The 22,754-nt window shown below is 43.8% G+C and overlaps 1 protein-coding gene and 1 pseudogene across 2 annotated transcripts; one reads left to right on the plus strand and one right to left on the minus strand.

Moving 5' to 3' along the window:
- LOC101102717 (heterogeneous nuclear ribonucleoprotein A1-like) overlaps positions 1-9,267 on the minus strand; it is a 28,265-nt pseudogene extending 18,998 nt beyond the window's left edge.
- A 2,931-nt stretch (positions 9,268-12,198) lies between these two features.
- Positions 12,199-14,598, plus strand: GNLY (granulysin). 2 transcript variants are annotated; one of them, XM_027965710.2, is made up of 5 exons: positions 12,199-12,262; positions 12,521-12,624; positions 13,104-13,205; positions 13,906-14,074; positions 14,432-14,598. In XM_027965710.2, exons 1-5 carry the CDS (start codon positions 12,211-12,213, stop codon positions 14,440-14,442), a joined length of 438 nt encoding a protein of 145 aa, XP_027821511.1. In that variant the 5' UTR covers positions 12,199-12,210; the 3' UTR covers positions 14,443-14,598.
- Positions 14,599-22,754: the final 8,156 nt, after the last annotated feature.

Raw genomic sequence — 22,754 nt, forward strand, 5'->3', positions numbered from 1 at the left:
AGTTAAAAGTTAACAGAAGTTAACTCATTTTACTTTTGCGTTAACAACAAATTAGCATTTGTAATGTACAATGTTCCTGAACGGATATAAACACTATCTTGAAATTATTTTGTTTTTAAAGGAAAGCATTATTTAATAAATAGTATCATGGCCCCAGAAGATGCATTATGAAAAGGTATGAAAGTTGAAGGGGGAAAAACTACAGTTCAGTTCATTTTGTATGTGCTGAGTCATCATTCTAACTCATGTAATAATTATGATTCTTATTGTTATAAGTTTTCATTAGTTTTAATGTTAAAACTAAGTTGTCAAAATATAAAAAATTATTGTTTTCTTTTTTTATCAATTAATTGATTTTAATTGGAGGCTAATTACTTACAATATTGTAGTGGTTTTTGCCATACATTGATATGAATCAGCCATGGGTGTACATGTGTCCCCCATCCTGAACCCCCCTCCCACCTCCCTCCCCATCCCATCCCTCAGGGTCATCCCAGTGCACCAGCCCCGAGCACCCTGTCTCATGCATCAAACCTGGACTGGCGATCTATTTCACATATGGTAATATACATGTTTCAATGCTATTCTCTCAAGTCATCTCACCCTCACCTTCTCCCACAGAGTCCAAAAGTCTATTCTTTACATCTGTGTCTCTTTTGCTGTCTTGCAAGTAGAGTCATTGTTGCCATCTTTCTAAATTCCATATATATGAGTTAATATACTGTATTGGTGTTTTTCTTTCTGACTTACTTCTTTCTGTATAATAGGCTCCAGTTTCATCCACCTCATTAGAACTGATTCAAATGCATTCTTTTTAATGGCTGAGTAACACTCCATTGTGTTTATGTACCACAGCTTTCTTATCCATTCATCTGCTGATGGACATCTAGGTTGTTTCCATGTCCTGGCTATTGTAAACAGTGCTGTGATGAACATTGGGGTACACGTGTCTCTTTCACTTCTGGTTTCCTCATTGTGTATGCCCAGTAGTGGGATTACTGGGTTGTATGGCAGTTCTATTTCCAGTTTTTAAGGAATCTCCACACTGTTCTCCATAGTGGCTGTACTAGTTTGCATTCCCACCAACAGTGTAAGAAGGTTCCCTTTTCTCTGCACCCTCTCCAGCATTTATTGTTTGTAGACTTTTTGATAGCAGCCATTCTGATCAGTGTGAGGTGGTACCTCATTGTGGTTTTGATTTGCATTTTTCTGATATATTATTGATTTTTTCAATTTACTCAAGATTATGAATTATAAGTGGACAAAGCTGCATTTCTAGTTGACAAATGGAACCACAAGTAATGTGGTGTTCCTTTTATTTGGCTGTGCTGGGTTTTTTGACTGTGCAGGGTCTTTGTTGTGGTGTGCAGTCTTTTTTTTTGTCTAAGTGTGTTGCTCAGGCTTCTCTTATTGCGGAGCACAGGCTCTAGAGAGCTCAGGCTCAGCAGCTGTGGCTTGGGGCTTAGCTGACCCTCATGTGGGATCACAATTCTGTCACCAGGGATTGAACCCACACCCCCTGCACTGGAAGGCCAATTTTTAACCACTAGACCACCAGGGAAGCCCAAAATGATGTCTATTAAGTTAAGCTTGTGACAATTAAACCAATCCACTGTAGCAGTAAGAAAACTATTGACAAAGTAGAACCAAAGAATGTTCCTCTTCAAATATGCTAGAGGCTGTACTTTCAGTAAAAGGATGACTACTTGAAGTAGCACTGATGGTTACCAGGTACCAAGAAAACAGATAATGTGCTTGGACAAGAGTATTTTTTAGAGCTCTCATTATAATTGGAACGGGATAAAAAGGGAAGATAAGATAGTCTCATTCATATGGGAAGTTACCTTAAATAGCCTATAAGAGGATCATGACTTCTGACCAGAGGTTATGTCATAAATAAAATCGTCACCATGGAAAATGACAGGCAGTATGGAGGAGCCTGGTGGGCTGCAGTCCATGGGGTTGCTAAGAGTCGGACACGACTGAATGACTTCACTTTCACTTTTCACTTTCATGCATTGGAGAAGGAAATGGCAACCCACTCTTGCCTGGAGAATCCCAGGGACGGGGGAGCCTGGTGGGCTGCCGTCTATGGGGTTGCACAGAGTCGGACACGACTGAAGCGACTTAGCAGCAGCAACAGCAGCAGCAGCCCTAAATGCTGAAATCAAAAGAACATTGATAAGATTAAACACACTGTGTCTACAGGTTTTAGTAGATAGTTGGAGCTCTCAAAACAAAAGCAAGGACTGAAATTCAAATTAAAATACTGTAGATAAAAATAAAACAAAGTGTTGACATAAACAGAAACTTGATGACTTTAGAGAAATTCAGGTAATAATCTATACATGCTATCAGGAAAATTGGAGAGACTTCCATGATGGTCCAGTGGCTAAGACCCCATTCTCCCAATGCTGGGGGCTGGGGTTCAATCCCTAGTCAGGGAACTAGATCCCACTTGCTGCAGCTAAAGATTTTGCATGCCACAACTAAGAGTTCACATGCTGCAGCTAAGATCTGGCACAGCCAAGTAAATAAACTCATGAATAAATAAAAAAATAAAAAGAAAACTGGAGAACTCGTGGCTGCAAAAAGCTGTTAGTCAAGGAAAAAATTTGGATAAATAGGCGGACATAGTACTCAGTAAATCTAATGCCTTAAAGTACTAAATTCCTGAAATACGATACAATAGAAGTGTTTACAGAAGAAAAATATCCATGAAGACCAGTGAAAAGCAAAATACTCCGTACAATTTCAGTGGGTATTTTTTCCCTTCTTATTCCAAGTGTGAGGCTACTTAATATTTTTCCAAGTATAATCAAGAAAAGCAGACAGTTAACCTCAAGGGGCTGATTTATTTCATGTAATTGGAACTGAATAGAGCAGCTCTCTAAAGAAAGAGCAGGTTTTTTGTTTCTTTGTTTTTGTTTTGTAGAGCAGTCATTTGTTAGCTAAATTTCGGGTGGCCTGGCGAAATATAAAACCTTGCATCATTCTGGTTTTCACCACCTGCTTTCTCCAGTGGGCTGATGATCTTTCCATTTATTTCAGCTTTACTGCCTCTAATGATCTCTTTCTTTTTCTACCATTTCATTTCATTATATGAAAATGCCCCGTGAGTAAGCTTAGAGTCATGTGCCAAGTGTGGGACTGTACGAGCGCAGTGCCTCTAAGCTGCACCTTTCTCGGAAGGCGGTGGGTCCCTACTGTGGCTGCGGGGATGTGGGAGTGGGGGTCGTGCTTTGCAGTCACCATCTCTGGCCACTCGATGGAGCTCAGTGTCCCTGAGTCTGAGTTATTCCTAAAACTTTTTTGAGTGGTGTAAAGGAAGACAGAAAAACTGAAAGTCATAGTATGCTCATGGCTGGAAAAGTGACTGTAAAGAGATGAATTTTTCCCATATTAATTTTTAGTTCTAACAAAATTTGGTATGAGAATTTCATTGTGATAGTTTATTAGTAAAAAAATTGTCTACATTGTTATCTTTAGTATTTAGTATTAACACAGAGGCAAAGAATCCGCCTGCCAGTGCAGGAGATGCAAGAGACTCGGGTTTGATCCCTGGGTCAGGAAGATCCCTTGGAGTAGGAAATGGCAACCCACTCCAGTATTCTTGCCCGGGAAAATTCCATGGAGAGAGGAGCCTGGCGGGCTACAGGCCATGGGGTTGCTAAGAGTTGGACGCAACTATGCACACACATACACGTGCAAAATATACTTTATACATACTTTTGGAAAATAAAGTATTAAAGTATATAAAATATTTTAAAGATACTTTTTCTTGTTTTTTGAAGTACACTTTTAAAGTAAAGTACTATCAAAGAAAAATCTGAAAAGAAAGTTGCGGTAGTTAAACCATGTGGTATTAAATAGGACACTAGATATTCAGACCAGTGGGACAGAAGAAATAGCTCAGAATTTGATTTTATTAAAGGTAACTTGGTATATGAAAAAAGAATAAATTCAAATCAGCAGAAAATCAGGGAAATCAGGGAAAATATATCATCAACAATTTAAATTAACTGAATATATCATTTTGCAAAGAATAAAATTTGATTCCCGCATATCTTACTAAAATAAAGTTCCAGAGAATTAAAATACCACATTAAAAAACTAGGTAACAGCAAAAATGTGAAAAAAAATTTGTTTAGATAAAAGGCAGTAATGACATGACAACTTTCTAAACTGAAAAAACATGTCATAAAGAAAAGATGTGTTTGACTATAGAAAATGAAACATTTCTAAACAAAAGAAAAATGTCACCAACATTTAAAGGTAAGCTATGAAGTGACACAGCATTTGGCGTATTTTGTTTTATTTTTTTATTATTTTTTTAAATGTTTACTCTTGCTTTTTTTAATCCCCTCTCCTCCCCCAAGTGGAGTAGTTTAATCATACCATTAACATACTTATTACATAAAGAATCCTTAGAAATTAAAAAAAAAATAGTAGAGTCTAATAAATAATGGGCAAGGGACAAAAATCGAAATAAGAAAGATAATTCCCCCAAATAAAAAGTTTTAAAAATATATGTAGATATTTATATATTTGGCTGCCTCTGGTCTCAGTTGCAGGAACTTCATTGCATCATATGAAATCTTTTTTTGTTATGCAGGGACTCTCTAGTTGTGTTTGGGAGGGCTTAGCGGCTCAGTTGGAGAAGGCAATGGCACTCCCCTCCAGTACTCTTACCTGGAAAATCCCATGGACGGAGGAGCCTGGTAGGCTGCAATCCATGAGGTTGCTAAGAGTCGGACACGACTGAGTGACTTCACTTTCACTTTTCACTTTCATGCATTGGAGAAGCAAATGGCAACTTACTCCAATGTTCTTGCCTGGAGAATCCCAGGGACGGGGGAGCCTGGTGGCCTGCCTTCTATGGGGTTGCACAGAGTCGGACACGACTGAAGTGACTTGCAGCAGCAGCAGCAGCTGATCAGTGGCTTGTGCAATAGTTCCCTGACCAGGGATCGAACATAGATTCCTTGCACTGTGAGGTAGATTCTTAACCACTGGACCACTAGGAAAGTCCTCCTCCCCAAAGTAGGGAATCCTACTAGGAATCAACAGTAATAAATCCTATTAACAGTAAATAAATATTTGGGAAAATATTAAACAATTTGTAGTCACAAGTGGAGATTAAAAGTATTTACTATTTCTACTCATTACATTTGCAGATGAAAGACTATGATAATATCTAATGCTGGTGAAAGTACAGCAAACTTGTAGGTAATGGCAGTGTTCAGTTCAGTTCAGTTCAGTCGCTCCGTCGGGTCCAACTCTTTGCGACCCCATGAATCGCAGCACGCCAGGCCTCCCTGTCCATCACCAATTCACGGAGTTCACTCAGATTCACGTCCATCGAGTCAGTGATGCCATCCAGCCATCTCATCCTCTGTCGTCCCCTTCTCCTCCTGCCCCCAATCCTTCCCAGCATCAGAGTCTTTTCCAATGAGTCAACTCTTTGCATGAGGTGGCCAAAGTACTGGAGTTTCAGCTTTAAGATCATTCCTTCCAAAGAAATCCCAGGGCTGAATTCCTTCAGAATGGACTGGTTGGATCTCCTTGCAGTCCAAGGGACTCGCAAGAGTCTTTCCCAACAGCACAGTTCAAAAGCATCAATTCTTCAGCGCTCAGCCTTCTTCACAGTCCAACTCTCACATCCATACATGACCACAGGAAAAACCATAGCCTTGACTAGACGGACCTTAGTCAGCAAAGGAATGTCTCTGCTTTTTAATATGCTATCTAGGTTGATCATAGCTTTCCTTCCAAGGAGTAAGCACCTTTTAATTTCATGGCTGCAGTCACCATCTGCAGTGATTTTGGAGCCCAGAAAAATAAAGTCTGACACTGTTTCCACTGTTTCCACATCTATTTCCCATGAAGTGACGGGACCAGATGCCATGATCTTAGTTTTCTGAATGTTGAGCCTTAAGCCAACTTTTTCACTCTCCTCTTTCACTGTCATCAAGAGGCTCTTTAGTTCCTCTTCACTTTCTGCCATAACGGTGGTGTCATCTCCATATCTGAGGTTATTGATATTTCTCCCGGCAATCTTGATTCCAGCTTGTGTTTCTTCCAGTCCAGCGTTTCTCATGATGTACTCTGCATATAGGTTAAAGAAGCAGGGTGACAATACACAGCCTTGATGTACTCCTTTTCCTATTTGGAACCAGTCTGTTGTTCCATGTCCAGTTCTAACTGTTGCTTCCTGACCTGCATATAGGTTTCTCAAGAGGCAGGTCAGGTGGTCTGGTATTCCCATCTCAGAATTTTCCACAGTTTATTGTGATCCACAAAGTCAAAGACTTTGGCATAGTCAATCAAGCAGAAATAGATGTTTTTCTGGAACTCTCTTGCTTTTTTGATGACCCAGTGGATGTTGGCAATTTGATCTCTGGTTCCTCTGCCTTTTCTAAAACCAGCTTGAACATCAGGAAGTTCACGTTTCACGTATTGCTGCAGCCTGGCTTCGAGAATTTTGTAAACTGATATAATACTTTTGGAAAGTATTTGATAATGTTCATTGTTGTTGTTGTTTAGTTGCTAAGTTGTGTCCAACTCTTTTGAGACCCCATGGATTGTAGCCCACCAGTTTCCTCTGTCCCTGTGATTTCCCAGGCAAGAACGTAGGAGTAGGTTGCCATTTTCCTCTCCAGGGGATCTTCCTGAACCAGGAAGTGAACCTGTATCTCCTGAACTGGCAGGCCAATTCTTTACCACTGAGTCACCAGTTGTTCATTAGAAACAACTAATGAACATTAGGAGCCATGAGATTGTAACTTAAGCATTTTTAGATAATCTTTTTGTTGGGACGTGATTACATATAGTGAAATGCATAAATCTTAAGTGTAGAGAGTGATGAGATTTGATAGATGCATGTACCCATGAAATTCACACCCCAGTCAGGATGGAGAACATTTTCATCACCTGAGAGAGCCACTTTGTGTACTCTCCCCAAAACTCCCACATCCTCTTCTCACCTCCTATCATTTTTCTGCTGTTTTTCACCATATGTGAATTTTGCCTGTTCTAGAATTTCATATCAATGGGATCATGCAGAGTGTATTTTTTGTGTGTATTTGGCATCTTTTTGCTCAGTGTTTGGCATTCATCTATTTTGTGGCATGTATTAGTATTTTATTTCTTTTTTTTTTATCGTCAAGTAGTATCGCATTGTATGGCTAAACTTTATTTATCCACTTACCTGTTGGTGGGCATTTGGGTTATTTCTGATGTTTGGATTTTGTGGGAAAGTTTCTAAGAGCATTATCGCTCTCTCTCTCTTTTTGTTATTGTTGTGGTAAAACACATATAACACAAACTTGCCATTGTAGCCATTTCAAAATGTACAATTCAGTGGCACTAATTAAATATTCCACAAATATCATCACTATTTCCAAAATTTATTTTTATGACCTTAAATAGAAACTCAGTAACCAATAGCAATAATTCCCTCTTTCCCCCTCCCCTCAGTCCCTGGTAATCCTTGATCTATTTTTTATCCCTATGAAGTTGCCTTTTATAGATATTTCATGTAAGTGGTATCATACGTATTGTTTTGTATCTGGCTTATTTCACTTAGCTTAATTCTTTCAAGGTTCATCCATGTTGTTACCTGTATCAGAACTTTGTTCCTTTTCATGGTTGCATGAATACAATATTCCATTGTATGTATATACCATATTTTGTTGATCCGTTCCTCTATCGATGGACGCTTGGGTCATTCCCACTTTTGGTTATTTTGAATAATGTTGTTATGAACATTAATGAGCACGTGTCTCTTTGAACCTCTGTTTTCAGTTTTTTTGGAGTATATATCTATGAGTGTAGGTGCTGGGTCATGCTTCTGTGAACATTTTTGTAACAGTCTTTGTATGTGCATATGTTTTCATTAGCGTGGGTAGACATGTAGAGGTTATATGGCATGCGTATACTTAATTTTGTGAAACAATGTCAGTCTACGTTTAAAAAGTTCATTTTATGTTCTCACCAACAACTTTTAAAGTACCCATCGCGCCACATCCTTATTAACACTTAGTATTGTTTGTCTTTTCTCCCCCCACATATGACAAATATTTAATATGATTTTTAATATCTCAGTACATCCTTGCACAATAAATATTATTATTCATTTTTAAAAATTTGAGATGTAATTGACATATGACACATGATATGTTTCAGGTTTACAACATAATGGTTTGATATAATACAGATTGGAAAAAGACTATGACCAGAAGTCTGGTTGTCATTCATCACCACGTGTTATGATTTTTTCTTGGGATGGGAACTTTACAGATTTCTCTCAGCAGCTTTCAAATATACATCTAGTATTATTAACTATAGTCACTGGGCTACATGTTACACATCCAGGACTTGCCTTATAACTGGAAGCTTGTACTTTTTACCACCTTCACCCATTTTGCCCTCTTCCCACATCGTGCCCCACGCCCAGAAAAGGGCTCTGTTTCTATGAGTTCTGTTTTTTTGTTTTCTTTTGTTTGTTTCATTTTCAGATTCCACACGTAAGGGAGATCTTGTTGTTTTAATTGTAGTCATTCTGATGCCATCATTTCATGGTAGTTTTAACATAGAATTCCCTCATGAGTTATGGTATTTAACACTTTTTCAAATATTTATTGGCTATTCTTCCTTTATGAAGTTCAAATATTGTGCCCGTTTAAAAGAATCAGAGTATTTTGCTATTACTATTGATACAGTACTTGCTGTGATAAAGAACCTACAAACAGACCCACATTTATACAGTCATCTGATTTCTGAGCCAGATGACAAAGTAATTCAATGGGAAAATGAAAATCTTTTCAACAAATTGATCTGAAGCAACAGAATTTCAACCTAGCTCATTTGAGATGAATCACAGACCTAAATGTAGAAAACTATAAAACTGCTAGAAGAAACAAGAAGATATCTTCATGACACTGGGGAAAGCAAAGATTTCTTGAAGAAGATTGACTTGCAATGGGCCGGTCCATGGGACCCCACGATCGCAAACGGATAGGGCTTGTGGACTTGTGGACTTGTGCTAGGTTCTTGTCACGTGGGACCCCAGGGCCCCTTGTCCATACCCCTTAGCACCCCAGAAAAGGGCTTGCTGGAGTATCTGATCTTACTGAATTCCCCAAAGATATTTGTATATGTGTGTATTTACTGATATGTGTATTTACTGAATATGGCAAAGAAAGACATGAGTCACCTTCTTGGGCTTTTCCCCCTTCACTAATGTGGTCTTCACACATACGCCATGGTTTCTTCATGTGGTTAGGAAATAGGAGGCTTGTGGAGGGGAGCAGGAACAGCGCCTGACCTGGCGGCTAGATGGCAAGCAACTCTGGCCTAGAAACCTAGAGACAGGGCCAATGTGGAGTGGGGACGAACTTGGATTTTGGAGTCCGAGTTCAAATCCCCAGACACATGTGGTTTGAGCTGTGTGTCCTTGGAGCATTCATTGGACCTCTCTAGAGTCCTGGTTTCCTTACAGGAGGCGAACCCATTAGCTGACTCTCTGGTCTCAGGGCAGTTCTGGTAGTCAAGGGCGGATGTGACCGCAGAGGCAGCCCTGCCCTCGGGCAGACCACACAAATACAGCACCTCGAATTCAGCTTTCACACGCAAGCTCCATTTCCTAATTTTCCTGCTTCGCCACTGGCCCCTCAGCCTTCAAATACTATTAAACTGTGGCCTCCTCTCTCCTCTGTCTCTTGTATCTGACTAGTTACAAAATCCCATGCATTTTTCCTTCGAAACACTGTTTAGCAAGAAGTCCTTCTGTAGCTGATACTGCTGTTGCCTACCTGATCCCCCTGACTTCTCATCTGTCCTTCCTGGCAGAATCTCAGTTTTGCTCGAAGTCCAGCCAAAGGCTTCCATCTGTATAGCCCTTCACAGTTGCGAGTACCTGCTGGGACATACTGATGCGACAAACTGAAGGTCTCTGGGAAATATTTGCTTTAAAAATATATATATAAGTACCTCCCTTTCCTGCTTCATTCTTCTAATTTTTCCACCTGGGGTGGGGCCCTAGGGCCTGGAGGGGCTACAGTAGTCATCTTGAGATTATGAGATAACCAGTCTGAAGAAGGCATTCGTATCACTCACCCAGACTATTGCACAAGCTATTGATGGGCTCTCCCGACCTCTTGCTCTGCAAGTGGAAGCCTCATGAGTCCCAGAATTGAGGACTCCAGTTAGAGTTCATCTCTAAAATAGAATATGAGGCAACCAATGGAAATGATGAAGGAAATCTAAATTTATTGACTGGGATGATGTTCATGATATCTTGTTAAAATTAAAAAGCTGTTCCAAACATTTTTTATGATATATAAGTTTATATAAACATATACTTATTTATAAATATATTCATTTAAAGGTATAAATGGATATTTCTGTAAATTTTTATAATTAATTAATTTCCAATGTATTGAGATATCAGACATGCAGCATTATATAATTTTAAGGTGTACAACATAATGATTTGACTTACATTCATCATGAAATGATGATCACAGTGGATTTAGTGAACATCCATCATCTCATAGAAATCAACATTAAATAGACAAAAAGTTTTCCTTATAATGAGAGCTCTTAGAATTTATTTTCTTCACAATTTTCATTTATAATGTACAGCAGTGTTCATTATCTTTATCATATTATACATTACATCCCTAGTATTTACTTATCCTATAAATGGAAGTTTGTACCTTCTGACCACCACCTTCATCCAATCCTACCCCTTACCCTTCCACCCCAGCCTCTGGTAACCATTAATCCAATCTCTTTTTTCTAAGAGGTTATTTTTAAAGTATAATTGACCGACAACACTATGTAATTTCCTGGTACACAACAGAGAGAATCAATATTTCCATACATTTAAAAATGATGACCACTATGAGTCTAGTTGTCATCTGTCAATATTCCTGTAAATCTGTTTGGTGAACTTATAGGTGGTTTCATTTATTGTTTCTTACTTATCTAATTGAAATTTGCTTAAATTCCTTGCTCCTTAGTGTGGCATTCAGCGACTTCCACAATGGGCAAGAACAAAGGTGGTGTGTTTCTGTGTGAATCTATGAGTAGATGAAAGTATGTGGTTGTGAATTAATGTGTGAGTACGTGTATGTGGGCATCTGGGAGTGTGAGTGGGTATGAGTGTGTGTGAATGTCAGTGCTTTGGAGAGTGTATGTCCCTGAGTTCATGTAACCGTGTGTAAGTGTGTGACATGACTTAGTGTGAGCGTGTCTGCTACCCTGGGATTTGGGTAATAAACCAGAAAGGATTCAAGGGGCTAGACAAACTATGGCTCAGTTTAATTTGAATTTCAGGTAAACAACAAATGCTTTTCAGTGTAAGTATATCCCAAGCAATATTTGGGACATACACATACTAAGAAATTATTTTTATCTAATATTCAATTTTTCTTACAGATGAAGGCCAACGGCCTTTATGACACAGATGACTATTCAGAGACCCAGAAGTTGGGACCAGACCCTGGCTGGGGCTCCTGTCCTTCCCACCAGCTCTCTCTGCCCATGGGCCAGGTCACAGCCAGGCTGGGCTGAACCCAGCTCTGAGCGAAAGGCCTGGCCTCCTTGATGGTGGTGAGAAGGCTGATGTGGGTCTAGGGGACCCAGGGTGCCCATGCAGCTCATGATCAGGGTCCATGAAGATGGAGAATGCAGGGCTGGGAGGAGGAGCTGTCAGGATCTGCTCTGAGGGCACCTTTTTCTACATCTGAATCAGGTAGTGCTACACTGGCTTAAATGGCTGGAAGGAGACCCGGGATATGAAAAGGATGATGTAGCAACACCAGCCCGGACCTCTGGGGTGGGAGGAAGAGATGAGGCAGGGGGCACGATGCTCACCTGGCCGAGGGCCCTACCCGACCCCTCGGTAGTGGGGACTTCTCCTCCCGTTACCACATCAGGACAGGGTGGGCATCACGGCGGCCAATGCTCTCCATCAACACCGGCTCTGCTCAGAAAGTTCTAGTACGGGGCAGGGTGGGTGGAGAGGGGTGTGTGGAAGCTCTGAGGTACACCCCTCCCCCTACAGATCAGCACCGGTGTTTGTGGTAAACCCAGTGACGAGGGAGGTGGCCAAAAAGAGGAAGAGGACCCTGTTAGGTCAGACTGCCAGGTTCCCAGCCTCTATAAAACAGGTGTGGAGGGAGCCTGGGCAGCTGCCTCAACATGACCTCCTGGGCTGTCCTGCTCATCGCCTCGGTGCTCCTGGTCACCCCAGGTGAGGACATTCCCCTTGGGGTGGATCCCGATGGCTCCTCCTCCCAGCCCTGCCTTCTCAGATTTGATGGACCCGAGCATGAGCTCCAAGGGCATCTGGCGTGGGTCAGAGCAGCCCCAGGGCAGAGCAGGGCAGGAGGCCCCAAGGCCACCTCCCCGTCCTGGGTGCCAGCTGCCTCCTGGGCTCTCCCCAGCCAGAAGCAGTGACTTCTCCTCTCCCTCTGTCTGTGGAGGGCTGCTGATGCTGTTTCTTCTCCAGGGCTGGCCTTTTCCGGTCTGGCTCCTGAACGCCACGACCAGGCAACGGCCCACCTGTGCAATGGAGATGAGTTGTGCCAGGGCCTGTCCCAGGAGTATCCCCAGGTACGCGGATGGCTTCCTGCTGCACCCTCACCATTCCTCTCCTTCCTCTCCTCCCTGGCCAGTGCCAGGGGCGAGGGTCTGGAGACCGAACTGGTCAGGGGGTGGGGAGGCAGGGCTGGGAGCTGAAGATGCTGGTTTTGTTCACACTGGTGCCTGACTGTGGGGTAGGGGCTACACTGGTGGCTGGGCCCTCCCCAAGAGCCTCCTCCTTGTCTGACGGTAGAACAGCAGAGGGGCAGATGCTGGGCTGGGGAGGGTGCTGTGGGTGTGGGGGCAGGTCGTGGGGTCTCTCAGCCCCCCACCCCCCCGCCCCGTGAGAGAGATGGGCAGGGGCCAGCCAGTCTGGCTCAGGTCCTCATATGGACAGACAGACCATGGGTCATCCTACTGGCTGGAAAGCTCCCAGGGGACCCTTCCTGGTGCCCTTCCAAGGTTGGGGTGTCTGAGAGACCACCCTAATGGGCTTCCTTTCCTGATAGGGTGGGCTGCTGCTCCAAGGAGAAGAGCTAGGCCTACTCTGTGGTCCTTGTCGGAAGATAATAAAAAGTCTGGAGGACATGGTGGGAGATCAGCCCAATGAGGTGAGACAGGAGGCTTGTGGGACCTGGTGGGTGGAGAGGTGCCCCCAAGGGGAGTGGGGAGGGCTGGGAATCCCTACCTGTGCTCTTTAAATGAGCTAGAAAGTGGGATGTACTTAGCTCTGAGTGAATACTTAACAAGTGGCTGCATCATCACCAGAACCATAGTTTCACTTTCCCTCCCTCCCTCTCCTTGGCTTCCCCAACCTGCTCAGGATCACTACCTTCACCCTGGGGTACTCAGATTTATCCCTTTCCATGGGAGATGTCAGAAGAAGATTTTTCAAAAGCAATGGACCAAGGCTCCAAGCTTGGATCCCCTCCTAACCCACCATACCCCACCCCCCCAGCAGATGGAGCCCCCAGTCTGGCCCTGGACCCAGAAGCTATATAGACAGAGCCTTTAAAGTGGATCTGGGCACCACTCTCCACCCAGAAGACAGGGCCCGGGTATACAGAGGCTAAGACTCAGCAGGGTCAATCGTCCTTTCCAGAGTCCCTGCTGGCAGGCTTGGGATGGGGAGGGGGGCTGAGCCCTGTCTCTCCAGTCCCTACTCCCACTACCACCTGGCACCAACTCCTGGTACCCAGCACTCCCACTGCCAGACCCGCTGAGAGCCCAAGGCTGCCGGGGCCTGCAGAGAGACAGTGCCCGGCAGGGCTCACCTGAGGCCCGTTTCCCATCACCGTGCTGCCGCTGCAGGATACCATCCGCGAGGCGGCCTCCAAGGTGTGCAGCAAGATGAAGCTGCTGAAACGTCCGTGCCAGTCAATCATGAAGAAATTTCTCCGTCGCATCACTGAGGACATAAAAGCTGGAAAAAAGCCTCAGGCTATCTGTGTGGACATCAAGGTCTGCAAAAGCAAGGCAGGTATGTGCACAGGCAACAGTAGGGACTCATTCCCTGACAGCCTTCCCATGAAACGGAAACTCCTAACAGCCTGAGGCAACCTCCCCCTGCCGCTCCCCACACTCCCACAAACAATCCTGGAGTAAAATCAGGTCTCCATTTCTCCTCAGCTATGTGACCTTGGGCAAGTAACCTAACCTCTTTAAGCCTCAGTTTCCTTACCTGTGAAACGGCAATAATGATTTCTATTTCTGAGGTTGAAATGAGGATTGAATGAGACCATCACGTAAAATGAGGTTGACACCAAGGAAATGGCCTGAGACTGAGGTACTGGAGAAATCAGAGCCCTGATCAACCTGTCTCTTCTCTCCACAGTAGGTTTCATTTGATTCCCTGGGTCCTCTGACCCCACCCTGGGGAAAAAGCACAGAAACTCCAGCATCCTCAGCCAGCTCCTTCCTTCCTGAATCCAGGAGTCTTCCTCCAGTTTCTCTCACCAAATCCTTCCACTGCCTTTCCCTCTCAGAATAAAATATCATGAAAGACTTTTGCTTCAGCTTCTTTTCCTTTGTTGGGTTTCAGAAGAGGGGCACGCTCATCTGACTCATAAGTTCAATCAATAAACATGTTGTATGTCCACATGTGGTTCTAGATGCTAGGGATTTAGTGGTGAACAAGACTACTTAGCAGCTCTCACACATATGGTCATGAAATAATTATTGTACTGCTTGCCACTCCAAGAACCTGGGGTACATCACAAATATACCCCCAGGAGCTCTCAGACCAGCTGAGGAGACCATTCGGGTTAGGGTTTTGTTGTTGTTCAGTTGCTCAGACTTGTACGACTTTGCAACCCTATGGACTGTAGCCCACTAGGCTCCTCTATCCATGGGATTCTCTAGGCAAGAGTACTGGAGTGGCTTGTCATTCCCTTCTTCAGGAGATCTTCCCGAGCCAGGGATGGAACCCGAATTATCTGTGTTTCCTGCATTGCAGGCGGATTCTTTACCAATTAAACTACCGAGGAAGCTCCATATATGTATAGATAGATAGATAGATAAAGATGTGGGCTATTATAAATAGTGCTATTGAACATTGGAGTACATGTTATATTTTCAAATTATAGTTTTTGTCTTTTCTGGGTATATACTCAGAAGCAGGGCTGCTGGATTATATGGTTACTCTAGTTTTAGTTTTTATTTTTTTATTTAAAAATTAAAAAAAAATTTTTTTACTTTACAATATTGTATTGGTTCTGCCACACATCAACATGAATCCGCCATGGGCATATGCGTGTTTTTTTAGTTTTTTAAGTAACTTCCTTACTGTTCAGCATAGTGGCTGTACCAATTTACATTCCCACTGACAGTGTAAGAGGGTTCCTTTTTCTCTATACCCTCTCTAGGATTTATTACTTGTAGACTTTTTGATGATGGCCATTCTGACCAGAGTGAGGTCAGATGGCCATCATCAAAACTACCTGAATGTAGTTTTGATTTGCATTTCTCTAATAATTAGTGAAGAAGGCTGAGCGCTGAAGAATTGATGCTTTAGAACTGTGGTGTTGGAGAAGACTCTTGAAAGTCCCTTGGACTGCAAAGAGATCCAACCAGTCCATTCTAAAGGAGATCAGTCCTGGGTGTTCATTGGAAGGACTGATGCTAAAGGTGAAACCCCAGTACTTTGGCCACCTCATGCAAAGAGTTGACTCATTGGAAAAGTCTCTGATGCTGGGAGGGATTGGGGGCAGAAGAAGGGGACGACCGAGGATGAGATGGCTGGATGGCATCACCGACTTGATGGACATGAGTTTGAGTGAACTCTGGGAGCTAGTGGTTTACAGGGAGGCCTGGCGTGCTGCGATTCATGGGGTCGCAGAGTCGGACATGACTGAGCGACTGAACTACACTGAGTAATTAGCGGTGTTGAGCATCTCTTCATGTTTCTGTTGGCCATCTGTCTGTCTTCTTTGGAGAAATGTCTACTTAGGTCTTCTGCTCAGTTTTGGTTGTTTTTTAAAAATTTTTTATTGAGCTGTGTGAACTGTTTTTATGTCTTAGAAATTAAGCCCTTGCTGTTGGTATGATTTACAAATATTTTCTCCCATTCCATAGGTTATCTTTGCATTTTATGGTTTCTCTTGCTGTGCAATTTAAAGTTTAATAGGTCCATTTGTTTATTTTTGCTTTTGTTTCCATTACCCTAAGAGATGGATCCAAAACACTACTGCTGCAAGTTTTGTCAAAGAGTGTCTGGCCTACATTTTCCTCTAGGAGTTTTATAGTATTTGATTTTGCATTTAGATTTTGAATCCATTTAAGCTTACATATGACAAAATGAAAGTGTTCATTCTTTTACATGTAGCTGTCCAGTTTCTCTGGCACCACTTGTTGAAGAGATTGTCTTTTCTTCATTTCATATTGTTGCATACTTTGTTGTAGATGGCCATAAGTGTGCGGGTTCTCTATTCTTGATGCAATCAATTTCCACATAATCTTTCTTTACTTGTTTTTCCTAAAGTCTACGGTTTATTCAGAGTCCCTGTTTATTTATTTTTGGCTGCACTGGGTCTTCATTGTGGTGTTTAGGGTTTCTCTAGTCAGAGCACGCAGGCTTTGTTGCCTCTGGGATCTAAGTTTCCTGAACAGGGATTGAACTTACAACCTGACAGTGAGAGGGCTAAGTTCTAACAGCTGGGCCGCCAGGGCATTCCCTACTCTTTCCTATTTCTTTCTGCCTTGTAATTTTTGTGTTGGAAACCGGTTATCTTAGATAATATATTATAGCAAATACGGCTACTGTTCACACTCCCCTCCCCAGGTACATTATTGCTTTTTAGAGATGAATCGCTTGTTTTCATGTTTAGTAACTGACTGGGTAATCTTAGTGAGGTCCCTCCACCCCTCATAGTGTGATGCCTCAGATGTTGCACCTCAAGGGGTACAGCCTTGAGCATGACCACAACTATCCTGCGATGACAGAGGTTTGGGAAGGGTTCTCTTTGTCTCAAAACACCACGTTGTGAATCTCCAAAATTTCTGGCTGACTGCTCTATTGTTTTCAACAATGTCCCAGGGGATAAATTGCTTTATGAAGTCCAATCAAACCTAAGTCCTTTATGGGTCACTGTTAGAGACTTTTTTCTGACCCAGGGAGGCCTCTTCACAGGTTTTTCTTTCTTTGCTTTCTCTCCAGCAAATTAGTCAGCTTACAGTTTAGCCTTATGGCTCCAAGGAAGCTATCGGTCTCCTTCCAAATGTCTTTCACCACAGCTTTCACTGTGGAATTCTGTTCCCAGAACAAATCTGAGGACTGCTGCAATAGTGAGTAGGTGATCTTTAGACTTTCCCTGTGAGTTGAGTAAACACTTGAAATTCCACTCCTCCCTTCATCCAGGTGGCCTAACTTTGTCAAGTGAACTTGAAAAGGAGCAAGACCTTATGGTCCTTGCCCCACCCTCACCATGTCCTCTGCCTGCCTTTGGTCTGTGGGAAACTTTAGTCAAAGAATAAGTTTAATTAGAGAAGTGAGCAAAGGAAAACAGTCAAAGGAGACTAAATAATAATGCAGTCACTAAGCATAGTCAAGGACTTTTCGTTTCTTCTTAAGGGCTATAGATAATTTGGGGGCTTCCCTAGTAGCTCAGATGGTAGGGAATCACCTGCAATGCAGGAGACCGTGGTTCGATTCCTAGGTTGGGAAGATCCCCTGCAGAAAGGATAGGCTACCAACTCCAGTATTCTTGGGCTTCCCTGGTGGTTCAGACTAAAGAATCCACCTGCAACGCAGGAGACCTGGGTTCCACTCCTGGGTCAGGAAGATCCCCTGAAGAAGGGAATGGTAACCCACTACGGTATTCTTGCCTGGAGAATCCCATGGGCAGAGGAGCCTGGTGGGCTACAGTCCATGGGGTGGCAAAGAGTAGGACACAGCCGAGTGACTAACCTCAGCACAGCACAGCACAGAGGTAATATTCTGAGCCATATCCTGTGATCTGTCTTATAAATACCGAAACACCAGGTGGAGAAGTTAACATGATGAGCAAACTGTACCCAGGACATGAGCTGCCACACTTCTGAGAATTGACCTCAAAGAAATGGAAACAAATGAACCCTGGAACTGAAGATTAACTGTACCTAAAACAATCAAGATGATGCTGGTCAGACCACTGGTGACCAGTTTAAAGATGACTCTTAGAGATAACTGTGCTGTTTCTGCATGTAGACCCACCCCACCCACCCCTGTCTATGAAAGCTCTCACCCCTTGCTTATTGGGGAGGGGTGGAGTTGGCCCTTGGACAGATGTCCACCACTCTCGCCTCCTCCCCCTACCCCACCCCAGTTGTTGGCATCTGAAATAAAGCAAACTTCCTTTCGACCAACCTGGCCTGTTTGAGTAGCTAGCAGCCAGACCCACCATACCCTTTCAGTAACAAACTAAGGCTTTCTGTGATCTGATTGGAAGTTGCCACCTGGCAGATGGTTAGGGCTAGCAAATTTTATTTGGACAGGACTTCCCTGGTGGTGCAGTGGATAAGAATCTGCCTGCCAGTGGAGGGAATGTGGGTTCAGTCCCTGGTCAGGGAAGATTCCACATTGCTGCTACTGCTGCTAAGTCGCTTTAGTCGTGTCTGACTCTGTGTGACCCCATAGACGGCAGCCCACCAGGCTCCCCCGTCCGTGGGATTCTCCAGGCAAGAACACTGAAGTGGGTTGCCAATTCCTTCTCCAATGCATGAAAGTGAAAAGTGAAAGTGAAGTCGTTCAGTCGTGCCCAACTCTTGGCGATCCCATGGACTGCAGCCTACCAGGCTCCTCCGTCCATGGGATTTTCCAGGCAAGAGTACTGGAGTGGGGCACCATTGCCTTCTCTGTTCCACATTCCATGAGGCCAACTAAGCCTGTGAGCCACAGCTACAGAGCTTGTACGCTGCAACTACTGAAACCCGCAAGCCTAGAGCCTGTGCTCTACAACAAGAAAGGCACTACAATGAGAAACCCACGCACTTTAATGAAGAGCAGCCCCTGCTTGCCACAACTAGAGAAAACCGGCATGCAGCAACAAAGACCCAGTGCGGCCAAAAATAAAATAAAAAAGTTCATGCCTGGTCTTTGAATCCCTCATGCGGAAGGAAAATGGGGAATTCTTTCTTCCTTAGCATAAGCTGGTGTATTAGCCAGATTCATTGATGGCAAGCAACAGAAACTGACTCAGGCTAAGTTAAGAAAAGGGAAGTGATTGGGTGGCCATGGATGCCTCAGGCTGGAAGGGAAGACCTAGAACAGAACTTGGACAGGAGCTAGGCAGCTCAAAGGGTCCTATGAAGCAGGGAGAGCACTTCAGTCTCACCCAGGTGCAGTCATTGGGGTGAATGAATTTCCACAATGAGCTTACTCTGTCTTTGTGTCTCCTGCTCCAAAGCCAAATTCCTAGGAAAGAGAATTCAACCAGCCAAGCTTAGATCAGATACTTGACTTTGATTGTTCTAAGGTGATGAAAAGGAAGTCAGGCTCTAGGAGATCTGGGTGACTGTTTTGGCTTATGAAGTGGAGGATAGATTGCTAGATGAGTTATTGCCCACTGAGACAGTACACAGTAGCTGTCAGATAATTCCCCACAGGAAATTAGAGTGATTATTAGGAAGGAAGAGTAGATGCTGTGTGGCCAAAGCTGCAAATGTCCAGTCCAGCTTGTAATGATGGTGAGTGTTGTCCCTGGGTGTGTGTGCGTTGTTTCAGTCGTGTCTGACTCTGCGACCCCATGGACTGTAGCCTGCCAGGTCCTCTGTCCATGGGATTCTCCAGGCAAAGATACTGGAGTGAGTTGCCAAGACCTCCTCCAGGGGATCTTCCCAACCCAGGGATCAAACCTGCCTCACTATATGTCTCCTGCATTGGCAGGCAGGTTCTTTACCACTAATGCCACGTGGGAAGCCAGTATTGTCTCTGAGGCACTTCCGAATAGGAAGATATTTCTCTGACGGGAATCAGGAACTGTGGATTCCTGGTATAAGGAGCTTGCCTATCTCTAAGTAAGATGTGCTTTCCCATATATTCAGGTTGAGAATCTTGGAGTTTACTCAACAGGCTTTAAGAGTACTGCCTGTGGGCACAGGCCAGGGCCCCAGACAGGTCTTGGTTTCATTCAGATGATGTTGATCTTGGCCTCTTTGCCTCTTCGGTTTCCTTATCTGACATAGAACCAACAATACTTGCAAGACTCCTACGTTGCTCTGCTTAGATAACTCATGTGAGTGCCTAGCATGGTGTAAGCTGTGCTAAGAGGTTACCTGGAAGATTGGGGCATTACCTAGAAGGTGCTGGGAGTAAAGAATTTTAGGCAGGGGATGAGGTGGTGAGAATCGTAGTTGTCCATGGTGAATGAGACATTTTCCTGCAGGCTGTATCACAGAGAGAAGCTGGAGTCATCACCTTGTCTTGCTGCAGATTCAGCCCCTGTTCCAGCAGTTGCCAGAAACCCAGAGCCTGGAGATGAGTTCCTGTCCTGAGGCACAAGACTCATCTCACATGCCTGCCTTATGTTTCTCTCCTAGATGCTACCATCCCTCCCCAATGTCCTCCAGAGGACCAAAGAATCACTGTATCTTCAGAATGGATGCTGGATGCCCTTCTCCTACCACCCAGTTCATTCCCATCCAAGGAGATGTTTTTTGGGGAGTGGGGATGATGCTCAGGAGAGCACTTATAGGTACATCTAATAATCACAGCACCCAGACACTGCAGGCTGCATGTTCACAGGCAGAGACTAAGAGTCGGGAGGGGTATGGATCCCAGGCCAATAGAACCCTGCAGCCTCTGTGCCTGGAGCCAGGGGAGGGTGCCAGGGAGGAGAGTGGACTGGTCCAGAGATTTAAGGCTCACTCAGCTACTTTAAAGGTGGACTGGAAGCAGCCCAATGTAGTGTTGAGGGCTTATATACCAAATATTTGAGGATGGATGAAGACTGCTTTTATAATCAAGACATTTAATAAAGACCAACATGGTGAAGACCATCACTTCATGGGAAATAGGTAGGGAAACAATGGAAACAGTGAGAGACTTAATTTTGGGAGGCTCCAAATTCACTGCAGATGGTGACTGCAGCCATGGAATTAAGATACCTGCTCCTTGGAAGAAAAGCTGTGACCAACCTAGACAGCATATTAAAAAACAGAGACATTACTTTGCCTACAAGGGCTTCCCTGGTGGCTTAGAGGGTAAAGCATCTGCCTGCAATGTGGGAGACCTGGGTTCAATGACTGGGTGTGGAAGATTCCCTGGAGAAGGAAATGGCAACCCACTCCAGTACTCTTGCCTGGAAAATCCCATGGACAGAGGAGCCTGGTAGGCTACAATCCATGGGGTCGCAAAGAGTCGGACACGACTGAGTGACACATTTGTTTGTACTTTGCCGACAAAGGTCCGTCTAGTCAAAGATATGGTTTTTCCAGTAGTCATGTATGGATGTGAGAGTTGGACTGTAAAGAAAGCTGAACACTGAAGAATTGATGCTTTTGAACTGTGGTGTTGGAGAAGACTCTTGAGAGTCCCTTGAACTGCAAGGAGATCAAACCAGTCAATCCTAAAGGAAATCAGCCCTGAATATTCATTGGAAGGACTGATATTGAAGCTGAAGCTCCAATACTTTGGCCACCTGATGCGAAGAACTGACTCATTGGAAAAGACCCTGATGCTGGGGAAGATTGGAGGCGAGAGAAGAAGGGGACGACAGAGAATGAGATGGTTGAATGGCATCACTGATTCAGTAGACATGAGTTTGAGCAAGCTTTGGGAGTTGGTTATGGACAGGGAAGCCTGGCATGCTGCAGTCCATGGGGTCTGCAGCAAAGAGTTGGACACGACCGAGCGATTGAACTGAACTAAACATGGTAAAATTTTCACCTTAAGTTGCATTGAGAAAGTGAATGATGATCATTTATATTTATTGATATAAAATATTAATATAATAATATATGAATATATTATTGACAACAGGAATAATTAAGAAAAGTACTGTGGCTCAATGACACCTTTAAATACACTCATATTTTATCCACAAGCTTCCCTAGTAGTTCAGTTGGTAAAGAATCTGCCTGCATGCAGAAGACTGCGGTTCCATTCCTGGGGTGGGAAGATCCCCAGGAGAAGGGATAGGCTACCCACCCCAGTATTCTTGGGCTTCCCTTGTGGCTCAGCTGGTAAAGAATCCACCTGCAATGTGGGAGACCAGGGTTCAATTCCTGGGTTGGGAAGATCCTCTGGAGAAGCGAAAAGCTACCCACTCCAATATTCTGGCCTGGAGAATTCCGTTGATTGTAGAGTTCATGGGGTCGCAAAGAGTCCATCACGACTGAACCACTTTAACTTTTATTTTATTCACAACAGAGCATACATATCTTTGAAAAATGTTTTATGTGTGTGTTGATTTTACTGGTCTGTTCCTGGCTGTCCACCTTTTGGAAGAAAACTCTCCATGGTTGGCTGCTCTCAGTGACCTTGTGACCTGGGATGCCATATGGGTGGAGCTTGGTCCGTGGCCCAGGCTTACAGTGATGTGCTGGGCCAATCAGAGCCCTTGATCTAGAATTAGAACTAACACACCTGGACTGTTTAAAGTCTTGGGGCTGGGCAGCAATACCCACTGCAAGCTGAAACTATCGGGGATCAGGAGCCATAATGAAGCAGTGCACGAAAATGAAAT

This window comes from Ovis aries, chromosome 3 (assembly GCF_016772045.2).
Source record: "Ovis aries strain OAR_USU_Benz2616 breed Rambouillet chromosome 3, ARS-UI_Ramb_v3.0, whole genome shotgun sequence".
Lineage (NCBI taxonomy): Eukaryota > Metazoa > Chordata > Mammalia > Artiodactyla > Bovidae > Ovis > Ovis aries.